Source organism: Cherax quadricarinatus, chromosome 1 (genome assembly GCF_038502225.1).
Source record: "Cherax quadricarinatus isolate ZL_2023a chromosome 1, ASM3850222v1, whole genome shotgun sequence".
Taxonomy (NCBI): domain Eukaryota; kingdom Metazoa; phylum Arthropoda; class Malacostraca; order Decapoda; family Parastacidae; genus Cherax; species Cherax quadricarinatus.
Window position 1 is genome coordinate 54,138,907 of NC_091292.1, and position 23,524 is coordinate 54,162,430.

The following is a 23,524-nucleotide window of genomic DNA, read 5'->3' on the forward strand; positions in this document are numbered from 1 at the left end:
AAGAAAGGGAGGCGGTAATTTCATACACTGGCCAGGGAGGTATACCATCTTTTAGGAGTGAAGAAGAGCAGAATGTAAGTGTGGTGGAGGTACGTGAGGCATTACGTAGAACGAAAGGAAGTAAAGCAGCTGGAACTGATGGGATCATGACAGAAGTGTTAAAAGCAGGGGGGGATATAGTGTTGGAGTGGTTGGTACTTTTATTTAATAAATGTATGAAAGAGGGGAAGGTACCTAGGGATTGGCGGAGAGCATGTATAGTCCCTTTATATAAAGGGAAAGGGGACAAAAGAGAAAGTAAAAATTATAGAGGAATAAGTTTACTGAGTATACCAGGAAAAGTATACGGTAGGGTTATAATTGAAAGAATTAGAGGTAAGACAGAATGTAGGATTGCGGATGAGCAGGGAGGCTTCAGAGTGGGTAGGGGATGTGTAGATCAAGTGTTTACATTGAAGCATATATGTGAACAGTATTTAGATAAAGGTAGGGAAGTTTTTATTGCATTTATGGATTTAGAAAAGGCATATGATAGAGTGGATAGGGGAGCAATGTGGCAGATGTTGCAAGTATATGGAATAGGTGGTAAGTTACTAAATGCTGTAAAGAGCTTTTATGAGGATAGTGATGCTCAGGTTAGGGTGTGTAGAAGAGAGGGAGATTACTTCCCGGTAAAAGTAGGTCTTAGACAGGGATGTGTAATGTCACCATGGTTGTTTAATATATTTATAGATGGGGTTGTAAAAGAAGTAAATGCTAGGGTGTTCGGGAGAGGGGTGGGATTAAATTATGAGGAATCAAATTCAAAATGGGAATTGACACAGTTACTTTTTGCTGATGATACTGTGCTTATGGGAGATTCTAAAGAAAAATTACAAAGGCTAGTGGATGAGTTTGAGAATGTGTGTAAAGGTAGAAAGTTGAAAGTGAACATAGAAAAGAGTAAGGTGATGAGGGTATCAAATGATTTAGATAAAGAAAAATTGGATATCAAATTGGGGAGGAGTATGGAAGAAGTGAATGTTTTCAGATATTTGGAAGTTGACGTGTCGGCGGATGGATTTATGAAGGATGAGGTTAATCATAGAATTGATGAGGGAAAAAAGGTGAGTGGTGCGTTGAGGTATATGTGGAGTCAAAAAAACGTTATCTATGGAGGCAAAGAAGGGTATGTATGAAAGTATAGTAGTACCAACACTCTTATATGGATGTGAAGCTTGGGTGGTAAATGCAGCAGCGAGGAGGCGGTTGGAGGCAGTAGAGATGTCCTGTCTAAGGGCAATGTGTGGTGTAAATATTATGCAGAAAATTCGGAGTGTGGAAATTAGGAGAAGGTGTGGAGTTAATAAAAGCATTAGTCAGAGGGCTGAAGAGGGGTTGTTGAGGTGGTTTGGTCATTTAGAGAGAATGGATCAAAGTAGAATGACATGGAAAGCATATAAATCTATAGGGGAAGGAAGGAGGGGTAGGGGTCGTCCTCGAAAGGGTTGGAGAGAGGGGGTAAAGGAGGTTTTGTGGGCGAGGGGCTTGGACTTCCAGCAAGCGTGCGTGAGCGTGTTAGATAGGAGTGAATGGAGACGAATGGTACTTGGGACCTGACGATCTGTTGGAGTGTGAGCAGGGTAATATTTAGTGAAGGGATTCAGGGAAACTGGTTATTTTCATATAGTCGGACTTGAGTCCTGGAAATGGGAAGTACAATGCCTGCACTTTAAAGGAGGGGTTTGGGATATTGGCAGTTTGGAGGGATATGTTGTGTATCTTTATATGTGTATGCTTCTAAACTGCTGTGTTCTGAGCACCTCTGCAAAAACAGTGATAATGTGTGAGTGTGGTGAAAGTGTTGAATGATGAAAGTATTTTCTTTTTGGGGATTTTCTTTTTTGGGTCACCCTGCCTCGGTGGGAGACGGCCAACTTGTTGAAATATATATAATATATATATATATATATATATATATATATATATAGATATATATATATATATATCTATATAGATATATAGATATTATTTGCATATAGTCGGACTTGAGTCCTGGAAATGGGAAGTACAATGCCTGCACTTTAAAGGAGGGGTTTGGGATATTGGCAGTTTGGAGGGATATGTTGTGTATCTTTATATGTGTATGCTTCTAGACTGTTGTATTCTGAGCACCTCTGCAAAAACAGTGATAATGTGTGAGTGTGGTGAAAGTGTTGAATGATGATGAAAGTATTTTCTTTTTGGGGATTTTCTTTCTTTTTTGGGTCACCCTGCCTCGGTGGGAGACGGCCGACTTGTTGAAAAAAAAAAAATATATATATATATATATATATATATTTATTACGAACAACAACGGTTCCCGTACTGATGCTTGGAAGATTCCATTCGTTAAGGAAATGGTCCACAATGTCGTTAACGTTATGACCAATAATGTCGCTAACGTTGGGCGTGGTTAGAACTGAAAGGGTAGTGGTTAAAGGTAAGCTTTATATGTTGTTCAGGATGCAGCAGTTACCTGTTAAGTCTTCCGGTCAGAAAGTAGGCGCCGCTGCTGCCATGTATGCAATACGCTAGGTTTGTGGGATTGTAAACAAACTTAACTGAACACTATATAAAGACCAGCTGATGGCGCACCGCGCCAGTGCTTCCCGAGACGGTATAGTGGGAGTACCTCATTGGAACATTATTTGACAGTCCACATGGGGAAAGTAGTTATGGAGAGTGTTTTAAGTATAATGTTTACTGTGTTGACAGTGGTGATGGCAACCCCTCAAGGAATCGATCCACACAGGATCTACACGCCAGATGATCTAGAAGAACTGAACGCCGCTATAGCCTACGAGAAGTGCCTGGAAACGCCTGGTTGTAACCCTAACCGCCCTCAAGAGAGAGGTACTCGCAGGTGTCAGTTGGGCTCTGGTGTGAATACTATACTTAAAGACGTAATGAATATGCAGTGCAACCCTTTCGCTGGCGAAGTGTTGTGGCCACCCACTGGCAGCTGTGTACGTCTCCTCACCCAAGGTCCCTGCCCCAGGGGACAATGGGTCAAACTCACCAATCCAGGATGTAAGTCACCACTCAAGCTTACTCGTCACAATTTACAACATTGTTGTAAACGACCTTCAAAAACAGTTGAAAAAAAAAACAATAAGACTGAGCTCAGAAATACAGTATACACATTTACATACACAGAAAGATATATCTTGTTTTCCCTGCGCATGATAGAACCTAACAAATGACCTTGAGTGACACCAGTTCCGTCCCTCCACCCCCTCTCCCCCTATCATTATGTGGCCAACCCGCAACACCCAAAGGTACACGATTGTTTTTCAGCGATTATACCTGGCCAGGTTATTATAATCATAACTAAGCGCTGAACCCAGAAGTGTATACCTGACCAGAATAATTACTGTACACGAACTCTATGGCCGCCTAGGCCTAAATTTATCAATGTCTGCCTGAAATGCACCGCATGCTAGTGGCTTTATGTGCCTAACATTATTACATATAAACTACATTTCCTATATACTGCAGATTATTATTATGTGGCCCCAACTAATTCACATTAAAAGCTCATCTCAGGATTCTGATTTCGCAGCTTTTTCGTGAATAGCCGAAACCCCAAAGAATTTAGTATAATTAATATTACGAGTTCAAATACATGCAATCCACTAATTACATTTATTTCATGGGAAACAGATTCGATCAAAGAAATGGAAAGGTATCTCAAATTCTTTGGATCAAAAGCCCTTAATTTCAAGGGAGATACCTAAAGAGAGCAGTGTACTAAGAAAATAAAACCAGGGCACTTCAGTTGGCCTACTAGTTAACTTGGCAGATCCTTCTCACACTCAACTGGGACCATATTTATCAGTTTTACCTTGAAATAGATAAACTGTTGAAACTTGCACTACAACATTCAGTAAGTAGCGAGGCAGCTGCAATAGGAAGAGGAGTGTGCAGTGAGACAATACCGTTGCTTGAGAGCCCAAGGCTCTTGTGCAGAATTACTTTCAGTATCCTGAGTGATTGTCATCGCCAAACTCTTCATTACATTGGTACCATCTTCCTTTCATAAAGAATAAAAAGGCCCAATACAGTGGCTGGAACAATACACAAATAACCCATACACAGGAGAATGAAACATGACTTTTCGGTCCGACTTGAACCCTAAGTTTCATTTTTTTTTTTTTAATGTGCGGGTAATCTGTGTAATCTTCCTCTCCTATGAGCTTATTTTCCTCGGTATGATAATGGTACAATTCTGTCATTTATCAAGTAATCTTACAATGCCGACAATCAGTATATGACCTTTACTGGTGCCTCTGACCCCCACCTTGCAAATAACACTTTTTTTTTTTTCATTCACTGAGGCGATCACATACCAAAATGAACATCCACTGCATTTTTTTTTTAAGAATTACTGTTAGCCTTGTGCCCTTTTCTAACTACTGCACACCCGCAATAGGCCCTCATATCTTCACCTCGAGAAGAGACTGACACCCGTAGGAGTGTCATGTAAGTTGCCTACTCCCACATGTGGTTAAACAAGTGAAACTAGTTTCACAAGACCCCCCCCCCCCCCCCCCCAAAAAAAAAAAATGCGACGAATGCTTTCTTGGCTGCTTGCCTGGACTACAATTCTGCTGCACTGTTCTTGTCTGACCTCTTAGTTTCACTTTAAAACATCTCCATCTAGTCGAGTGCAAATAGAGTTAAGAAATATGGTATATACTTCATTAAAATATTTTAGTGTGCTTCAAGACTCATTACTAAATGTAATAGCCAATCAGTCTACCTAAAGTTATAGATACAAAATAAAAAATACAAATCTTTAAGTGTAATTTTACCGCTAAATACCTTAAAATGAAAAAGGCTGACAGAGTTACATTCAGCATAACAAGTTCTATTATACATCCTTCAACATCAACAAATTAACTCAAAATTATAGATTTTTAACTTTGAAAAAACTTGTTTCCCTTCTGGATTATCTCATCCATCTCCACCAACTTTAACCAACTGTTCCTTATTTCCCACATGGGACGTACTACTGTGATTTACCTCTGATTTCCAGATTCTTAGTTTTATACCCTTGCTGCCCAGCCTAAGTCCAGTACACCTTCGCGACTACCCTCTGTGAGGAAGCACTACACGACTGGAAAAACCATCCTGCTTGAAAAGTGTTAGGCAGACACGTTTATATAGGTCAAGGTCGTTACACAATTTGGTTTATCTAACCGTCATAAAAAATTATCTCGAGATCGGTCAGGTTATTCCCTCTTATAGACTGTCATATTTCTTCCAGCAATATTCCAGATATTCTCCGAAAAAAAAATAGTTAATATTCCTACGAGAGCCACTAGTACTTGTTTATCGATTTGCTGAACTCGTCCTATCAAGCATTTCCTCTTGTTTTATTTTCCAGCCACTGTTACTCTGACTTTAGCTATCATCATCAACACAGCGTTGCCACTGAATACTGTATTTTATGCTTCAACTTAGTACATATCTTTGGTTAGACCTCATTTAGATTTTGCTGCTCAGTTCTGGTCTCCTTATTAAAAGATGAACATATATGCGCTCGAAAATATGCAAAGAATGACAAAACTGATTCCATGTATCAGAAACCTTTCCTACGAAAACAGGCTGAAATATCTGAACTTGCACTCTAGAAAAGTGCAGAATCAGGAGATAGACTAAAGTATAGTAGTGTGCCTTTTTGCTCTTTATGGAAAACGGGAAAAATGGGATATAAATAGCATATTGAAAATAGCTAACCAGAAAGGATATTAAGACTGGTTTGGCAACGGAGTTGTAAATGAGTGGAATAAACTCCCAGGTACTGTCACTGAGGCATGAACTTTAGGTAGCTTTAAATATAGGCTGGAAGGGTACATTAGTCGGTATGGATAGGGGCGAGTTGGACCTGCTTAGCATGGGCCAGTAGGCCTATTGCAGTGTTCCTTGTTATATTGTTCATTACAATACCAAGCGCGCAGCCCTAGTCTCAGTATGTGTGATAACCTAGATGGCTGCAACGTGGCAATAACCACTACACAACTTGGAAAGTATTTAACGCCAAAGAAAAGGCACGCAACTTAAGACGGTAAGACTGTCACTACAAGTAACTACTATCACTACAAAACACAAGTAACGACTGTCACTACAAAACACAAGTAACGACTATCGTTACAAAACATATGTAACGACTGTTACCACAAAGCACAGTAACGACTGTCACTACAAAACAAGTAACGACTGTCACTACAAAACAAGTAACGACTATCACTACAAAACACAAGTAACGACTGTCACTACAAAACACAAGTAACGACTGTCTACAAAACACGAGTAACAACTGTTACTACAAAACAAGTAACGACTGTCACTACAAAACACGAGTAACTGTCACTACAAAAAAGTAACGACTGTCACTACAAAACACGAGTAACAACTGTCACTACAAAACACAAGTAACGACTGTCACTACAAAACACAAGTAACGACTGTCACTACAAAACACAAGTAACGACTGTCACTACAAAACACAAGTAACGACTGTCACTACAAAACACGAGTAACAACTGTCACTACAAAACAAGTAACGACTGTCACTACAAAACACAAGTAACGACTGTCACTGCAAAACACGAGTAACAACTGTCACTACAAAACAAGTAACGACTGTCACTACAAAACACAAGTAACGACTGTCACTACAAAACACAAGTAACGACTGTCACTACAAAACACGAGTAACAACTGTCACTACAAAAAAGTAACGACTGTCACTACAAAACACGAGTAACGACTATCACTACAAAACATGAGTAACAACTGTCACTGCAAAACACAAGTAACGATTGTCACTAAAAAACACAAGTAACGACTGTCACTACAAAACAAGTAACGACTGTCACTACAAAACAAGTAACGACTATCACTACAAAACACAAGTAACGACTGTCACTACAAAACACAAGTAACGACTATCGTTACAAAACATATGTAACGACTGTTACCACAAAGCACAGTAACGACTGTCACTACAAAACAAGTAACGACTGTCACTACAAAACAAGTAACGACTATCACTACAAAACACAAGTAACGACTGTCACTACAAAACACAAGTAACGACTGTCTACAAAACACGAGTAACAACTGTTACTACAAAACAAGTAACGACTGTCACTACAAAACACGAGTAACTGTCACTACAGAAAAGTAACGACTGTCACTCCAAACACGAGTAACAACTGTCACTGCAAAACACAAGTAACGATTGTCACTAAAAAACACAAGTAACGACTGTCACTACAAAACACAAGTAACGACTGTCACTACAAAACACAAGTAACGACTGTCACTACAAAACACAAGTAACGACTGTCACTACAAAACATAAATAACAACTGTCACTACAAAACAGTAGCAACTGTCACTACAAAACACGAGTAACAACTGTCACTACAAAACAAGTAACGACTGTCACTACAAAACACAAGTAACGACTGTCACTACAAAACACAAGTAACGACTGTCACTACAAAACACGAGTAACAACTGTCACTACAAAACAAGTAACGACTGTCACTACAAAACACAAGTAACGACTGTCACTACAAAACAAGTAACGACTGTCACTACAAAACAAGTAACGACTGCCACTACAAAACATAAATAACAACTGTCACTACAAAACAGTAGCAACTGTCACTACAAAACACGAGTAACAACTGTCACTACAAAACAAGTAACAACTGTCACTACAAAACAAGTAACGACTGTCACTACAAAACACAAGTAACGACTGTCACTGCAAAACACGAGTAACAACTGTCACTACAAAAAAGTAACGACTGTCACTACAAAACACGAGTAACAATTGTCACTGCAAAACACAAGTAACGATTGTCACTACAAAACATAAATAACTGTCACTACAAAACAGTAACGACTGTCACTACAAAACACGAGTAACAACTGTCACTACAAAACAAGTAACGACTGTCACTACAAAACACGAGTAACGACTGTCACTACAAAACACGAGTAACAAATGTCGCTACAAAACAAGTAACGACTGTCACTACAAAACACGAGTAACGACTGTCACTACAAAACACAACGACTCACTACAAAACACGAGTAACAACGGTCACTACAAAACACGAGTAACAAATGTCGCTACAAAACAAGTAACGACTGTCGCTACAAAACAAGTAACGACTGTCACTACAAAACAAGTAACGACTGTCACAACAAAACACAAGTAACGACTGTCTTTACAAAACACAAGTAACGACTGTAACTACAAAACACAAGTAACGACTGTAACTACAAAACACAAGTAACGACTGTAACTACAAAACACAAGTAACGACTGTAACTACAAAACACAAATAACAACTGTCACTACAAAACAGTAACGACTGTCACTACAAAACACAAGTAACGACTGTAACTACAAAACACAAGTAACGACTGTCACTACAAAACACAAGTAACGACTGTAACTACAAAACACAAGTAACGACTGTAACTACAAAACACAAGTAACGACTGTCACTACAAAACACAAATAACAACTGTCACTACAAAACAGTAACGACTGTCACTACAAAACACAAATAACGACTGTCACTACAAAACACAAGTAACGACTGTCACTACAAAACACAAATAACGACTGTCACTACAAAACAAATAACGACTGTCACTACAAAACACAAATAACGACTGTCACTACAAAACACAAATAACAACTGTCACTACAAAACAGTAACGACTGTCACTACAAAACACAAGTAACGACTGTCACTACAAAACACAAGTAACGACTGTCACTACAAAACAGTAACGACTGTCACTACAAAACGCAAATAACGACTGTCACTACAAAACACAAATAACGACTGTCACTACAAAACACAAATAACAACTGTCACTACAAAACAGTAACGACTGTCACTACAAAACACAAATAACGACTGTCACTACAAAACACAAGTAACGACTGTCACTACAAAACACAAATAACGACTGTCACTACAAAACACAAGTAACGACTGTCACTACAAAACACAAATAACGACTGTCACTACAAAACACAAATAACGACTGTCACTACAAAACACAAATAACGACTGTCACTACAAAACAGTAACGACTGTCACTACAAAACACAAATAACTGTCACTACAAAACAGTAACGACTGTCACTACAAAACACAAATAACGACTGTCACTACAAAACACAAATAACGATTGTCACTACAAAACACAAATAACGACTGTCACTACAAAACAGTAACGACTGTCACTACAAAACACAAATAACGACTGTCACTACAAAACACAAATAACGACTGTCACTACAAAACAGTAACGACTGTCACTACAAAACAGTAACGACTGTCACTACAAAACACAAATAACGACTGTCACTACAAAACACAAGTAACGACTGTCAATACAAAACACAAGTAACGACTGTCACTACAAAACACAAATAACGACTGTCACTACAAAACACAAATAACGACTGTCACTACAAAACACAAATAACGACTGTCACTACAAAACACAAATAACGACTGTCACTACAAAACACAAATAACGACTGTCACTACAAAACACAAATAACAACTGTCACTACAAAACACAAATAACGACTGTCACTACAAAACACAACAACTGTCACTACAAAACAAATAACGACTGTCACTACAAAACAGTAACGACTGTCACTACAAAACACAAATAACGACTGTCACTACAAAACACAAATAACAACTGTCACTACAAAACAGTAACGACTGTCACTACAAAACACAAATAACAACTGTCACTACAAAACACAAATAACGACTGTCACTACAAAACAGTAACGACTGTCACTACAAAACACAAATAACGACTGTCACTACAAAACACAAGTAACGACTGTAACTACAAAACACAAGTAACGACTGTCACTACAAAACACAAATAACGACTGTCACTACAAAACACAAATAACGACTGTCACTACAAAACACAAATAACGACTGTCACTACAAAACACAAATAACGACTGTCACTACAAAACACAAATAACGACTGTCACTACAAAACACAAATAACGACTGTCACTTCGAAACACAAATAACAACTGTCACTACAAAACACAAATAACGACTGTCACTACAAAACAGTAACGACTGTCACTACAAAACACAAATAACGACTGTCACTACAAAACACAAATAACAACTGTCACTACAAAACAGTAACGACTGTCACTACAAAACACAAGTAACGACTGTCACTACAAAACACAAGTAACGACTGTCACTACAAAACAGTAACGACTGTCACTACAAAACGCAAATAACGACTGTCACTACAAAACACAAATAACGACTGTCACTACAAAACACAAATAACAACTGTCACTACAAAACAGTAACGACTGTCACTACAAAACACAAATAACGACTGTCACTACAAAACACAAGTAACGACTGTCACTACAAAACACAAATAACGACTGTCACTACAAAACACAAGTAACGACTGTCACTACAAAACACAAATAACGACTGTCACTACAAAACACAAATAACGACTGTCACTACAAAACACAAATAACGACTGTCACTACAAAACAGTAACGACTGTCACTACAAAACACAAATAACTGTCACTACAAAACAGTAACGACTGTCACTACAAAACACAAATAACGACTGTCACTACAAAACACAAATAACGATTGTCACTACAAAACACAAATAACGACTGTCACTACAAAACAGTAACGACTGTCACTACAAAACACAAATAACGACTGTCACTACAAAACACAAATAACGACTGTCACTACAAAACAGTAACGACTGTCACTACAAAACAGTAACGACTGTCACTACAAAACACAAATAACGACTGTCACTACAAAACACAAGTAACGACTGTCACTACAAAACACAAGTAACGACTGTCACTACAAAACACAAATAACGACTGTCACTACAAAACACAAATAACGACTGTCACTACAAAACACAAATAACGACTGTCACTACAAAACACAAATAACGACTGTCACTACAAAACACAAATAACGACTGTCACTACAAAACACAAATAACAACTGTCACTACAAAACACAAATAACGACTGTCACTACAAAACACAACAACTGTCACTACAAAACAAATAACGACTGTCACTACAAAACAGTAACGACTGTCACTACAAAACACAAATAACGACTGTCACTACAAAACACAAATAACAACTGTCACTACAAAACAGTAACGACTGTCACTACAAAACACAAATAACAACTGTCACTACAAAACACAAATAACGACTGTCACTACAAAACAGTAACGACTGTCACTACAAAACACAAATAACGACTGTCACTACAAAACACAAGTAACGACTGTAACTACAAAACACAAGTAACGACTGTCACTACAAAACACAAATAACGACTGTCACTACAAAACACAAATAACGACTGTCACTACAAAACACAAATAACGACTGTCACTACAAAACACAAATAACGACTGTCACTACAAAACACAAATAACGACTGTCACTACAAAACACAAATAACGACTGTCACTTCAAAACACAAATAACAACTGTCACTACAAAACACAAATAACGACTGTCACTACAAAACAGTAACGACTGTCACTACAAAACACAAATAACGACTGTCACTACAAAACACAAATAACAACTGTCACTACAAAACACAAATAACGACTGTCACTACAAAACACAAATAACGACTGTCACTACAAAACACAAGTAACGACTGTCACTACAAAACACAAATAACGACTGTCACTACAAAACACAAGTAACGACTGTCACTACAAAACACAAATAACGACTGTCACTACAAAACACAAATAACGACTGTCACTACAAAACACAAATAACGACTGTCACTACAAAACACAAATAACGACTGTCACTACAAAACACAAATAACGACTGTCACTACAAAACACAAATAACGACTGTCACTACAAAACACAAATAACAACTGTCACTACAAAACACAAATAACGACTGTCACTACAAAACAGTAACGACTGTCACTACAAAACACAAATAACGACTGTCACTACAAAACACAAATAACGACTGTCACTACAAAACAGTAACGACTGTCACTACAAAACACAAATAACGACTGTCACTACAAAACACAAGTAACGACTGTCACTACAAAACACAAGTAACGACTGTCACTACAAAACACAAATAACAACTGTCACTACAAAACAGTAACGACTGTCACTACAAAACACAAATAACGACTGTCACTACAAAACACAAATAACAACTGTCACTACAAAACAGTAACGACTGTCACTACAAAACACAAGTAACGACTGTCACTACAAAACACAAATAACAACTGTCACTACAAAACAGTAACGACTGTCTCTACAAAACACAAATAACGACTGTCACAACAAACACAAGTAACGACTGTAACTACAAAACACAAGTAACGACTGTCACTACAAAACACAAGTAACGACTGTCACTACAAAACACAAGTAACGACTGTCACTACAAAACACAAGTAACGACTGTAACTACAAAACACAAATAACAACTGTCACTACAAAACACAAGTAACGACTGTCACTACAAAACACAAGTAACGACTGTCACTACAAAACACAAGTAACGACTGTAACTACAAAACACAAATAACAACTGTCACTACAAAACAGTAACGACTGTCACTACAAAACACAAATAACGACTGTCACTACAAAACACAAATAACGACTGTCACTACAAAACACAAATAACGACTGTCACTACAAAACACAAATAACGACTGTCACTACAAAACACAAATAACGACTGTCACTACAAAACAGTAACGACTGTCACTACAAAACACAAATAACGACTGTCACTACAAAACACAAATAACGACTGTCACTACAAAACACAAATAACGACTGTCACTACAAAACACAAATAACGACTGTCACTACAAAACACAAATAACAACTGTCACTACAAAACACAAGTAACGACTGTCACTACTAAACACAAGTAACGACTGTAACTACAAAACACAAGTAACGACTGTCACTACAAAACACAAGTAACGACTGTAACTACAAAACACAAGTAACGACTGTCACTACAAAACACAAGTAACGACTGTAACTACAAAACACAAGTAACAACTGTCACTACAAAACAGTAACGACTGTCACTACAAAACACAAATAACGACTGTCACTACAAAACACAAATAACGACTGTCACTACAAAACACAAATAACGACTGTCACTACAAAACACAAATAACGACTGTCACTACAAAACACAAATAACGACTGTCACTACAAAACACAAATAAAGATTGTCACTACATAATAATTAACGACTGTCATAAAAAACTTTAATAATTTTTGAAGAAATTTTGAATTATAATTTTTCGGAGGATTTAGAAATTTTAATACACAACCATCTATGTAATCAATATCAAAACAATTATACATCGATCAGGATACGAATGAATGCTGAAAAATTTAGTAATTTTTCTCGTTTGAACACTTTTAAACTCGAGACTTATAGGCTATAAAAACACTGGCCATAAGGGTTTATCGTTTGTTTATATGTAAGTCAACAGAGTGAGGTGGCGCGTGTTTCCTTAATCCCATTGGTTAGTAATATTATTTAGGTACAGCTATAGAAGTACAGTTATCATACATTGTAACGTGTGTAAATTACCTAGGATAACCATTGCGGTTTATTTTTATTTTATTTTTTGCTAATGTGAAAGTGTTGATTAAATTGTATATGTTGTTTTTGGAGAAGCGGGAGGTGATCATCCTGAGACCTTGCATATCCTGCTTTGCAACTTTTGACTAATGAAAGGTCGTAGTGTGTGTGTCTTGACAACTGACACTGTACTTGTGCTGACACTAGGTATGGAGAGAACTGACACTAGTATCGTAAGAAGTGATACCGCAGATGTGCTCATTCTCATTCTACAGAGGAACACTACAGGTGTGGCAAGAGCTGACAATCTATCAGCCTAAACCCTAAGGGGGAGAGGTCCTTGATGGGTCCCCCACGTTGTTTTGTTGTTACAGTGTACTACTACTGTGTCTCTTAAGTCTGGAACGATCCAGTACTGACGACTAACGCTATCACTGGATGGATATTTCGTCTGCAATCGTGTATCAATAATAACTGTGGAGAGTGAATACGTTCTCTGAATAAAACACTATTACCTTTTGTTCATTTTCCCCCACTACTCCAGACAACTGAATTACTACCACCACTAAATATTTAAGGACAGCATTTTGAAGTTTAATGAGCCTCCAAGCCCTATGTTGACAGTTTTACTTACAGTTGGAGTCATTTGTTCATTAACAAACCCTTAAATCTGTGAACCAGTCCATCATATACCTTAGTGTCCCATCATGCCATGATGATTTCTACAATCGTCTATACACATTCGAGACTGGAATAATTATTTGCTTCAATCAAACATCAGAGGATTTATATTATAAAGTATTATGATTTAAATATATGTAAGTTAATATTTTTCCTAACAGCATGGATTACCTTTTTTGTGGACGTCCCTAATGTGTGAGCGCCTCTGCTGCCCTCCTTTTAAATCTGGCCCTGATGAAGACCCTTAAGCTCAGTTTTTTTTTTTTAACTACCAGGTTCCGTGACCTTGGGCCAGGCTCGTCTGGTGCTTGCCTGGTCGACCAGGCTGCTGGTGGTGGTCCACTAACCCACATATCCATCACAGTCTGACTGATCGGATACCTGGCGAACGTGCTGGTCCAGTTTCCACTTAACAAACACAAGTCACACTTACACCATCTCTGAGAATACTAACAATCTGACAACATAAACACTGGGATAACAAAATAAAAACTATGTAACTGACAGATGTGACAACATAAACATGTAACGCAATATAAATCACACAATGTTAAACTGATGCCAAAATACTGAAAGCAGAACAAGGTAGTGCCCTGCAGAACCTAGACACGTGTTATACTAGTGGTCTTCGTGCGTTCCCTGGACATGTAATGTTCACCTAGTACGTTCCCTGGGCACGTCTTGTACCAGTAATGTTGGCTGAGTGCCTTTCTTCAATCCATGTCTTGTACTAGTAATATTTTCATTATTTTATTATTGGTGATTAATTATAGGTAGATATGAAGCTAATTTTGGAGTATACCAGGAGAGGGTTTCGGGGATCAATGTCCCCCATGGCCCGGTCTGTGACCAGGCCTCGTGGTGGATCAGAGCCTGATCAACCGGGCTGTTACCGTTGGCCGCATGTAAACCAACGTACGAACCACAGCCCGGGTGGTCAGGTACTGACTTTAGGTACCTGTCCAGCAGTTAGAATATAACCTACTATATAATTTCTGTCACTGCTCAGGTTGTGCAGGTATCAATGTATCATACTACGTGAAAAAAAAAAATTTAACATGGGTAGCACTTGTGTAGCATGGGTCAGTGGGTCTTATGTGAAAATGCTTTATTCTTAGGGTATTATTGTTTCAGTGGAGCCTGTGTGTGAGCGTGTGCCATGTGATGCTGGCCTCGCTGATGTAGGTAGAGGGCAGTGTGTAAGCCCCAGGAGGGCTGTAACAATGTGCCCCCCCACACAGCAGTTAGTCATTAACGAGTTTGGTGTGGGAGAGTGTGACTGCGCCCCGGGTCTTGTCTACTACACTGCCACCAAAACCTGCTACACTCCCTACACGCAGGGACCTTGCCCACCCAGACACATTATCAAGGTAAGATTTGTTACGCTAGCTTAAATGTGTAATTACGAGTTCCAATATCTTCGCTGAAACAATTCACAAACTGGACGAGATTTTAATCTGTTTGTGACATTATCATGTCTCAAGTAAGTTAATATTGGTCCACTACTGACCAAATGGAGTCCAGCTTTCATTTCTTACTGAAGTAATAGTTTTGTCCATTAAATTATAGGAATGTAAAAATATTAAAGTATGTTGCATGTTTGTCCAGGTTGTAGATGAGGGTATGAGAGGTCTCGTCAAGTGCATGGCCAACCCGTGTCCTCAAGCACAGATGGCCATGGTCAACTCCCAATGTGAGGTACAGACTCGAGCAGGAGCCGACACCACCTGCCACCCCCTCGACACCCCAGGACCCTGTACCTCTGGCACCTTCACCGTCGACAATATCCTCTCAGAAGCTGTGTGCGTGGAGACCCACAGCATCTTCAACCTACCCAACTTGAAGGCGTGCGCGAGGGGCTCGATTAGAGACAGTCGTGGCCGCTGCCGCCGCAACTTTTCTTTGTTGTTGCAGGGCTCGCAAAGCTTTGTCACCAGTGCTCCCCTTAACAGACCTGATGGCCGTATCTGTCCCCCAGGGTACACGTTCCTAGGTGGTACTTGTCTGCGGCGGGTCTCGCGTAGAAGCACACCCACCAAGCCTTCCTAGCTGGTAGTTGTCTCACACTGGTTCTTAGCTAACGCATACTCATTTTGCAATCATACATACTCTTAAAATCTCATGCACAAAAATCAATATTGACTAATTTGTTAAACATGGCATCAGTGGAAAACTCGATGTGATAAATCATTGAGGTACGGATATACCCTCAAAATAATTTCTTCAAAAATTAAGTATGTACTTTAAGGCGAAGAATAACACAAGTCTAGACATCCCCTCAAAATAAATCCATATTCATACAAGAGTAAGCATTATTCTAATGAACAGACAATTATATGTACCATGTTGACTTTTAATAAACCTGTTATCTATTAATGGTTCTGAGGATCATCATCCTAGTAGCCAAGTCTAATAGTAGACCTAAAGTGGGAAGACAACATTACAAGAACATGAAGCAGAAATACAGTTAAGATAAGGGGTACATTGAAAACAAGTATAAATTAATAATATTTACCCATTATCTTGGATGTTCATACCAAAAGGAAATACTATACCAGTAATCCAACCAAAGTGCGAAACATTTAATAGGCTTTCGTTTCGCACTTGTATAACACGACAGCATTACCTTTCTGGGTAGTGGATGTCTACCAATTATGCATTTATTATGATGATTTTTAAGATTTGATGAGAGAAGGAAGGTTACTGGGCAGTGCCATGCATCCTGTGAGTGAACACAACACTATGACTGTACATATCAGCCCAAATAATTGACATACTCCTGGCAATATCAACTCAATCTTTGTTTCATTATACAGGTATCATTATCTATAATTAACCTCATCTATAAATATCCCTTTACAATTACTCTTATCTATTTACAACAAACCTTGGATATATATTTTTTGGCAAAATACTAAGCTAATTAAGATTTCACCAAACGTTAACCTTGTAATAATACATTCCCTCCCCCCACCTTGTGCATAAACAAATCCCAGGAGACACGAGACTTGTATAGTCAACTTACAGGTTCACCTGCAACACTGGCCGACTCAAGAGAATAACTGTTGAAACCACTGAGAGGTGGTGTGTGACTACACTACCTCACACATCCATCATCAAAGAGTTGAACCTCAGGTCAACACACCTCGAGGTTTTTTTCTTACGTGGGCTGATAAAAGAGCCCTGCTAAGTGAATCATCGTCACGCAGTAAGCATAATACAGTACACTGGACCCTCGACCAACGATGGCATCGTCTAACGTTAGATTCGACTAACGATATATGTTAACGCTAACATGTTGCCTCGACTAACGATAAAAAAAACTCTACTAACGATATTCGTTCTCGGGTACCAATTAATATCGTTAGTCGAGGGTCCACTGTATTTAGATCACATTTTAAACCATTTATATCTGACTATTAAACAAATCTGAAAGTTATTTAAAAACCAGACTTTAAAAAAAATATGTTACTTAAAAATACCAATAAAACAAAGTTCATTATGAAACAAGGACATACTGTACAAGCTCTCCCCCCAAAATGGCAATACAAACAAAACACATGGATAATAATGGTTACCAAGTAACTGAAACTGATAACTGAATGACGTTACGGAGAGCCCTAGACCATAATCATGTGTTCAATGAGTGACAGCAGTCACCATTAAGGACTAAGCCATCACAGCTGCAGCAGCAACACTTGACAAACTCAAGGGCTGGTCTGTCATGCTTCAAATCTTCCTTAAGATTTCCTTGGGAAGATTCATGGGCTTATGTATGTTAATTATTCAAAACACCCCCCCCCCCACACACACACATCTCTGACACACACCACACGTGCATGTGCAACCACTGAACCTACAATATTAATAAACATCTGTGATAATAATTGTGTTCTGCTTATTTCCACCATCTTTATACACCTACCATCCGACTTACAACCAAGCTTGGTTCTGACGAACTGGTCCTAAGTCAAAATGGACACAAGTCGAACCTTACTACTGAATATCAACATCACATTTTTGTAATGACTATTTTATTGTTTTATTCTGGTATTTCATTTTTTACATTACTTTTTAAGCTGTTAGTACTGTGTTTTATACTGTAAGGTTTAGGATAAACACTGTGTACATCACAAACAGTTGTTTATTTCCCAGAAATTTGGCACACAAAACATGGTCGTAAGTTGAGTGGTCGTATGTCGAGCAGGTCATAAGTCGGATGGCAGGTGTAATTATATATATATATGCTGGGAGCAAGGGGCTAGTAACCCCTTCTCCTGTATAAATTACTAAATGTAAAAGGAGAAACTTTCGTTTCTCCTTTTGGGCCACCCCGCCTCGCTGGGATACAGCCGGTGTGTTGAAAGAAAGATATATATATAAACACACACACACAAAACAACCACTGTGAAAGAATAGTGAAATTCAAAGCACTTTCGTGACTACTCACATTATCAGGGAACAATAAAAGTAATACAACAAAGGAAGGCATATAAAGGGTTTAGACCACACCTCACTATCACATCCCACAACAAAGAAACACCTGACATGTGACAAAGTGCAACTCATAAGAAAGAGAACACTACAGCAAGCCCGCTGGTCCAACTAGACAGGTCCTTCACGGCATCCCACAAATAAACTATTCTACCCAAGAATTAAGATTTATTATTTGTCCAATGTATTATTAAATTCTTCCCAAATTCTATTAATTATAAATGAATCTAATTTATATAAACCAAAGGAAATACAGTGGATCCTTGCATAACGATATTATTTCAATCCAGAAGTCTGTTTGGGTGCCATTATAGACCGAATTTGTTCCCATAAGAAATATTGTGAATTAGATTAGTCCGTTTCAGACCCCCAAAAATACACCTACAACAGCACTTACAAAAATACACTTACATAATTGGTCGAGTTGGGAGCTGATCGTTATGCGGGGGTCCACTGTATTCATATTATTTTCAAAACTGCTTTTTATAAAACAAGATTCAATTATATTCCTGTCAACCATGGACTTCCTTGATACGACTTTCTCATCTTTTTGAAAATCAATTGGATGGTTAAAATTTCTCACATGCATAAATAGAGCATTGGAATCTTGTCCAGTTCTAATGCTATATTTATGTTGTTTTAATCTTAGTTCAATACGTTTACCAGTTTGACTAACAAATTTTATCCCAAATTTTACAAGGATATTAAAAGTCTTAAGAAGAGAAGGCATATCAACAAAATTTTCATGGTAAGGGAGAACCAACATATTTTTAGTTGAATAAGGTTGGTTGTCCTTTTTTGGATTGTAAAAAGTATTTCTAGCAATTTTAAAAGATTTATCAATTACGTTTTTTGGGTATTTCAGATCATTAGCTATTTCATAAATTTTGGATATAGTATCTTCATCTATGAACTCTGGACTACAAATACACAAAGCTCTCAAAAACACTGATGAGAAAACAGACAGTTTAACTCTATGTTGTGGTGAAGAATAATAGTGTACATAGGAACAGTTATTTGTAGGTTTTCTGTAAATTTTAAAAATGAATTCATTATTACCCTTAATAATTAAAACATCTAGAAAAGCCAATGAGTTATTTTCCTCAAACTCAACAATAAAGTTTATAGAACGGGCTAAGCTATTTAACAAAGAAATGGTGTATATCTACATTCTTGGGCATAAGACACAAAACACCATCAACATATCTGAACCATTTAGCTCTATTAGGGAGGATTGTGTTAAGCAGCCTTCTTTCAAAAAATTTCATGTATAGGTTACTAAGAACAGGTGAAAGAGGATTTCCTATTGCCATACCAAACTTCTGAATGTAAAACTTATCATTAAATACAAATTTTGCATCAACAATGCAAAGTTTAACCCTTTCAGGGTCCGTCCCGTAGATCTACGGCTTTACGTTCAGGGTCCAAACCGTAGATCTACACCATGAGCTCAGCTCACTCTGATAAGCTATGGGTGGTAAATCTGGGCCTAGATATGAGAGAATACATCTATGTGGTATGTGTGCACCACATAAAACAAATCCTGCAGCACACAGTGTATAATGAGAAAAAAAACTGAGACTGTGATTTTTTATTAAAACAGCGACTTGGCAGTGTTTTTTCGTATGTTTTTTATAGTTGTACAGTATTTGTGATTTCTTGGTCTCATTTGATAGAATGGAAGATATGTTACAGACGTAGAGATGATTTTGATTGGTTTTAGTACTGGAAATGGCTTGAAACTGAGCTCAAAGTAGCGGAAATGTTAAATTTTTGTCGATGTTCAAGAGTAAACAAACAACCTCACACGTCTAAATACACGCCATCTGGTGGGTCTAATATATATTCACAAATGTGATGATGATATTTATACAATTACAGTGGACCCTCGACTAACGCTATTAATCCGTTCCTGAGAGCTCATCGTTAGTCAAAATTATGGTTAGTCAAGTTAATTTTCCCCATAAGAAATAATGGAAATCAAATTAATCCGTGTAGGACACCCCAAAGTATGAAAAAGAAATATGTTTTTACCACATGAAATATTAATTTTAATACACACAAACTGAAGAAGACATGCACAGTTACATGACACTTACCTTTATTGAAGATCTGGTGATGATTGATGGGATGGGAGGAGGGGAGAGTGTTGATGGTCTTAGTGTTTAGAAGGGGAATCCCCTTCCAATAGGACTTGAGGTGGCAAGTCCTTTTCTGGGGTTACTTCCCTTTCCTTTAAATCTCTCAAACCAACCTTTGCTGGCCTTAAATTCACTCACATCACCACTAGTTGCTGGCATTTTTTTAATTAAATCGTCATACAACTTCCTAGCCTTTTCACATATGATCACTTGAGAGATGCTATCGCCGGCTATCTATTTTTCGTTTATCCACACCAATAACAGTCTCTCAACATCGAGTACTTGCGATCTCAGTTTCGAAAACATAGTTGCACCTTTGGCAAGAACAGCTTCCTTGATTGCCGTTTTCTTGCCCACAATTGCAGCGATGGTTGATTGGGGTTTTGTGTACAACCTGGCCAGCTCGGAGACATGCACTCCACTTTCATACTTAGCAATGATCTCTTTCTTCATATCCATAGTAATTCTCACCCTTTTTGCTGTAGGGTTGGCACTAGAAGCTTTCTTGGGGCTCATGGTGACTTATTTTGCAGGTGCAATCACCAAAAAGGCTGTGATAATATGAAATGTTCCGATTGTATGCTTGGAAGCGACCGTGGTGGCTGGCTGGCTTGTAAACACTGGCCAGAAGTGGACGCGTCTCAGATGGAACGAATAGTGTTGGTCGAGTTTTTTAGCGCTAGTCGAGGCAAAATTTTTGCGTTAAAATGTATCGCTAGTCGGATTTATCGTTAATCGATGCCATTATTGGTCGAGGGTCCACTGTATTACAATACTGCATAACACTAAATCTTCTATTTTTTGGTTTGAATAAAAATTCATTATGTGAATAAAAAATAAAAATGGAATTCATTTGTAAAGCCTCAAAACATAACTAATGAGCAGAGGAAATGTTAATTTAGTGCCAGGAATACCTACATTGTTTATTCTGGACCCTATTTTGAAATCGGAATATTTTGAACTTTGTGTTAAATTGGCCAAATTACCAATTTCCGATCACTTTATTTTGTAGTTGAAATAGTTGACTGTGCGATTTCTTGTGCTCAATCGATAGAATAGAAGTAATACTAGTGAAATAGCTAAGAATTTGGTCGACTGGAATAATGTAATTGGCCTAAAATGGGAGTCAAAGTCAGCAAAATCGCCGATTCGTAAATATTGCCGACACATCAAAATTCATGAGCATAATTTCGTCAATTTTCCATCAAATTTTGTACTTTTTGTTTTATTACCTTCAGAAAAAAAATCTCTATCATTTCATAAGAAAAAATAACTAAATTTTTTTGTGAAAATTCTTGGACACTGGTGCACCCTTTGAAATTTGGCCTCTGGACCCTGAAAGGGTTAATAAGTTTAACGATAGTAGGAACTGGCAATGGTAAATCATAATTAACGAGTTCTTCAGATAAGAAACTTAATAAATCATCAACAGGAACTTTCGTAAACAAGGAAGTAACATCAAAACTAACCATGTTAAAATCATTTAAGTCAGTCAAGGAGCTTAATTTATGAACTAAATCTATGTTTTTTTAACATTAAAGTTAGAAATTTTGCCATCAATAGGGCTCAAAATGTCAACAAACCATTTGGATAATTTATGTGAAACTGATCCTATGTAGCTAATAATTGGTCTGACTGGATTACCTGGTTTGTGTGTTTTTATTAGCCCATACATGTAAGGTGAAGATGGATTAGTGGAAGTAAATTGTTTGATTAATTCATCTTTACCTTTAAGTAGAAGTTTTATTGAAATTGCTGTTAACAGTTTCTAAGGGATTCTTTCGAAGTTTAGAATAGGTTTCAGTATCATCTAAGAGACTGTTCATTTTTTCTTGATAATCATTTTCTTTCATAATTACTACTGCATTTATTTTATCTGCTTTAGTAAGGCACAATTTTTTATTATTATTAAGTGTATCATAAGACTTAAAGAATCTTTGAGGGCAATTAGGAATGTTTTATATTAACATGAAGCTATATACCATTCCCTTACTAATATTAATTTACATATATATATATATTTTTTTTTATTAACACACTGGCCGATTCCCACCAAGGCAGGGTGGCCCGAAAAAGAAAAACTTTCGCCATCATTCACTCCATCACTGTCTTGCCAGAAGGGTGCTTCACACCACAGTTTTTAAACTGCAAAATTAACACCCCTCCTTCAGAGTGCAGGCACTGCACTTCCCATCTCCAGGACTTTATTTATATATATATATATATATATATATAATATATATAATATATAATATATATAATATATATATATATAATATATATATACATACACACACACACAGTAGGGCCCCACTTATATGGCGGGTTAGGTTCTAGGCTGTCGCCGGAAAGCAGACATTGCTGGAAGGCAGAACGCCATTTTTTTCCACTTATAAATGCATATAAATGCCAGACAACAAGTTTACACTAAATTATATTAAGTTAGTAAC

At 37.6% G+C, this 23,524-nt stretch overlaps 1 protein-coding gene across 1 annotated transcript; it reads left to right on the forward strand.

Annotated features, from left to right (window-relative positions):
- The first annotated feature begins 2,615 nt into the window (after window positions 1–2,615).
- On the forward strand, window positions 2,616–19,272 carry LOC128689517 (uncharacterized). Its single transcript, XM_053777894.2, has 3 exons — window positions 2,616–3,051; window positions 15,574–15,809; window positions 16,048–19,272. The coding sequence occupies exons 1-3, from the start codon at window positions 2,682–2,684 to the stop codon at window positions 16,486–16,488; spliced, it is 1,047 nt and encodes a 348-aa protein (XP_053633869.1). The 5' UTR covers window positions 2,616–2,681; the 3' UTR covers window positions 16,489–19,272.
- Window positions 19,273–23,524: the final 4,252 nt, after the last annotated feature.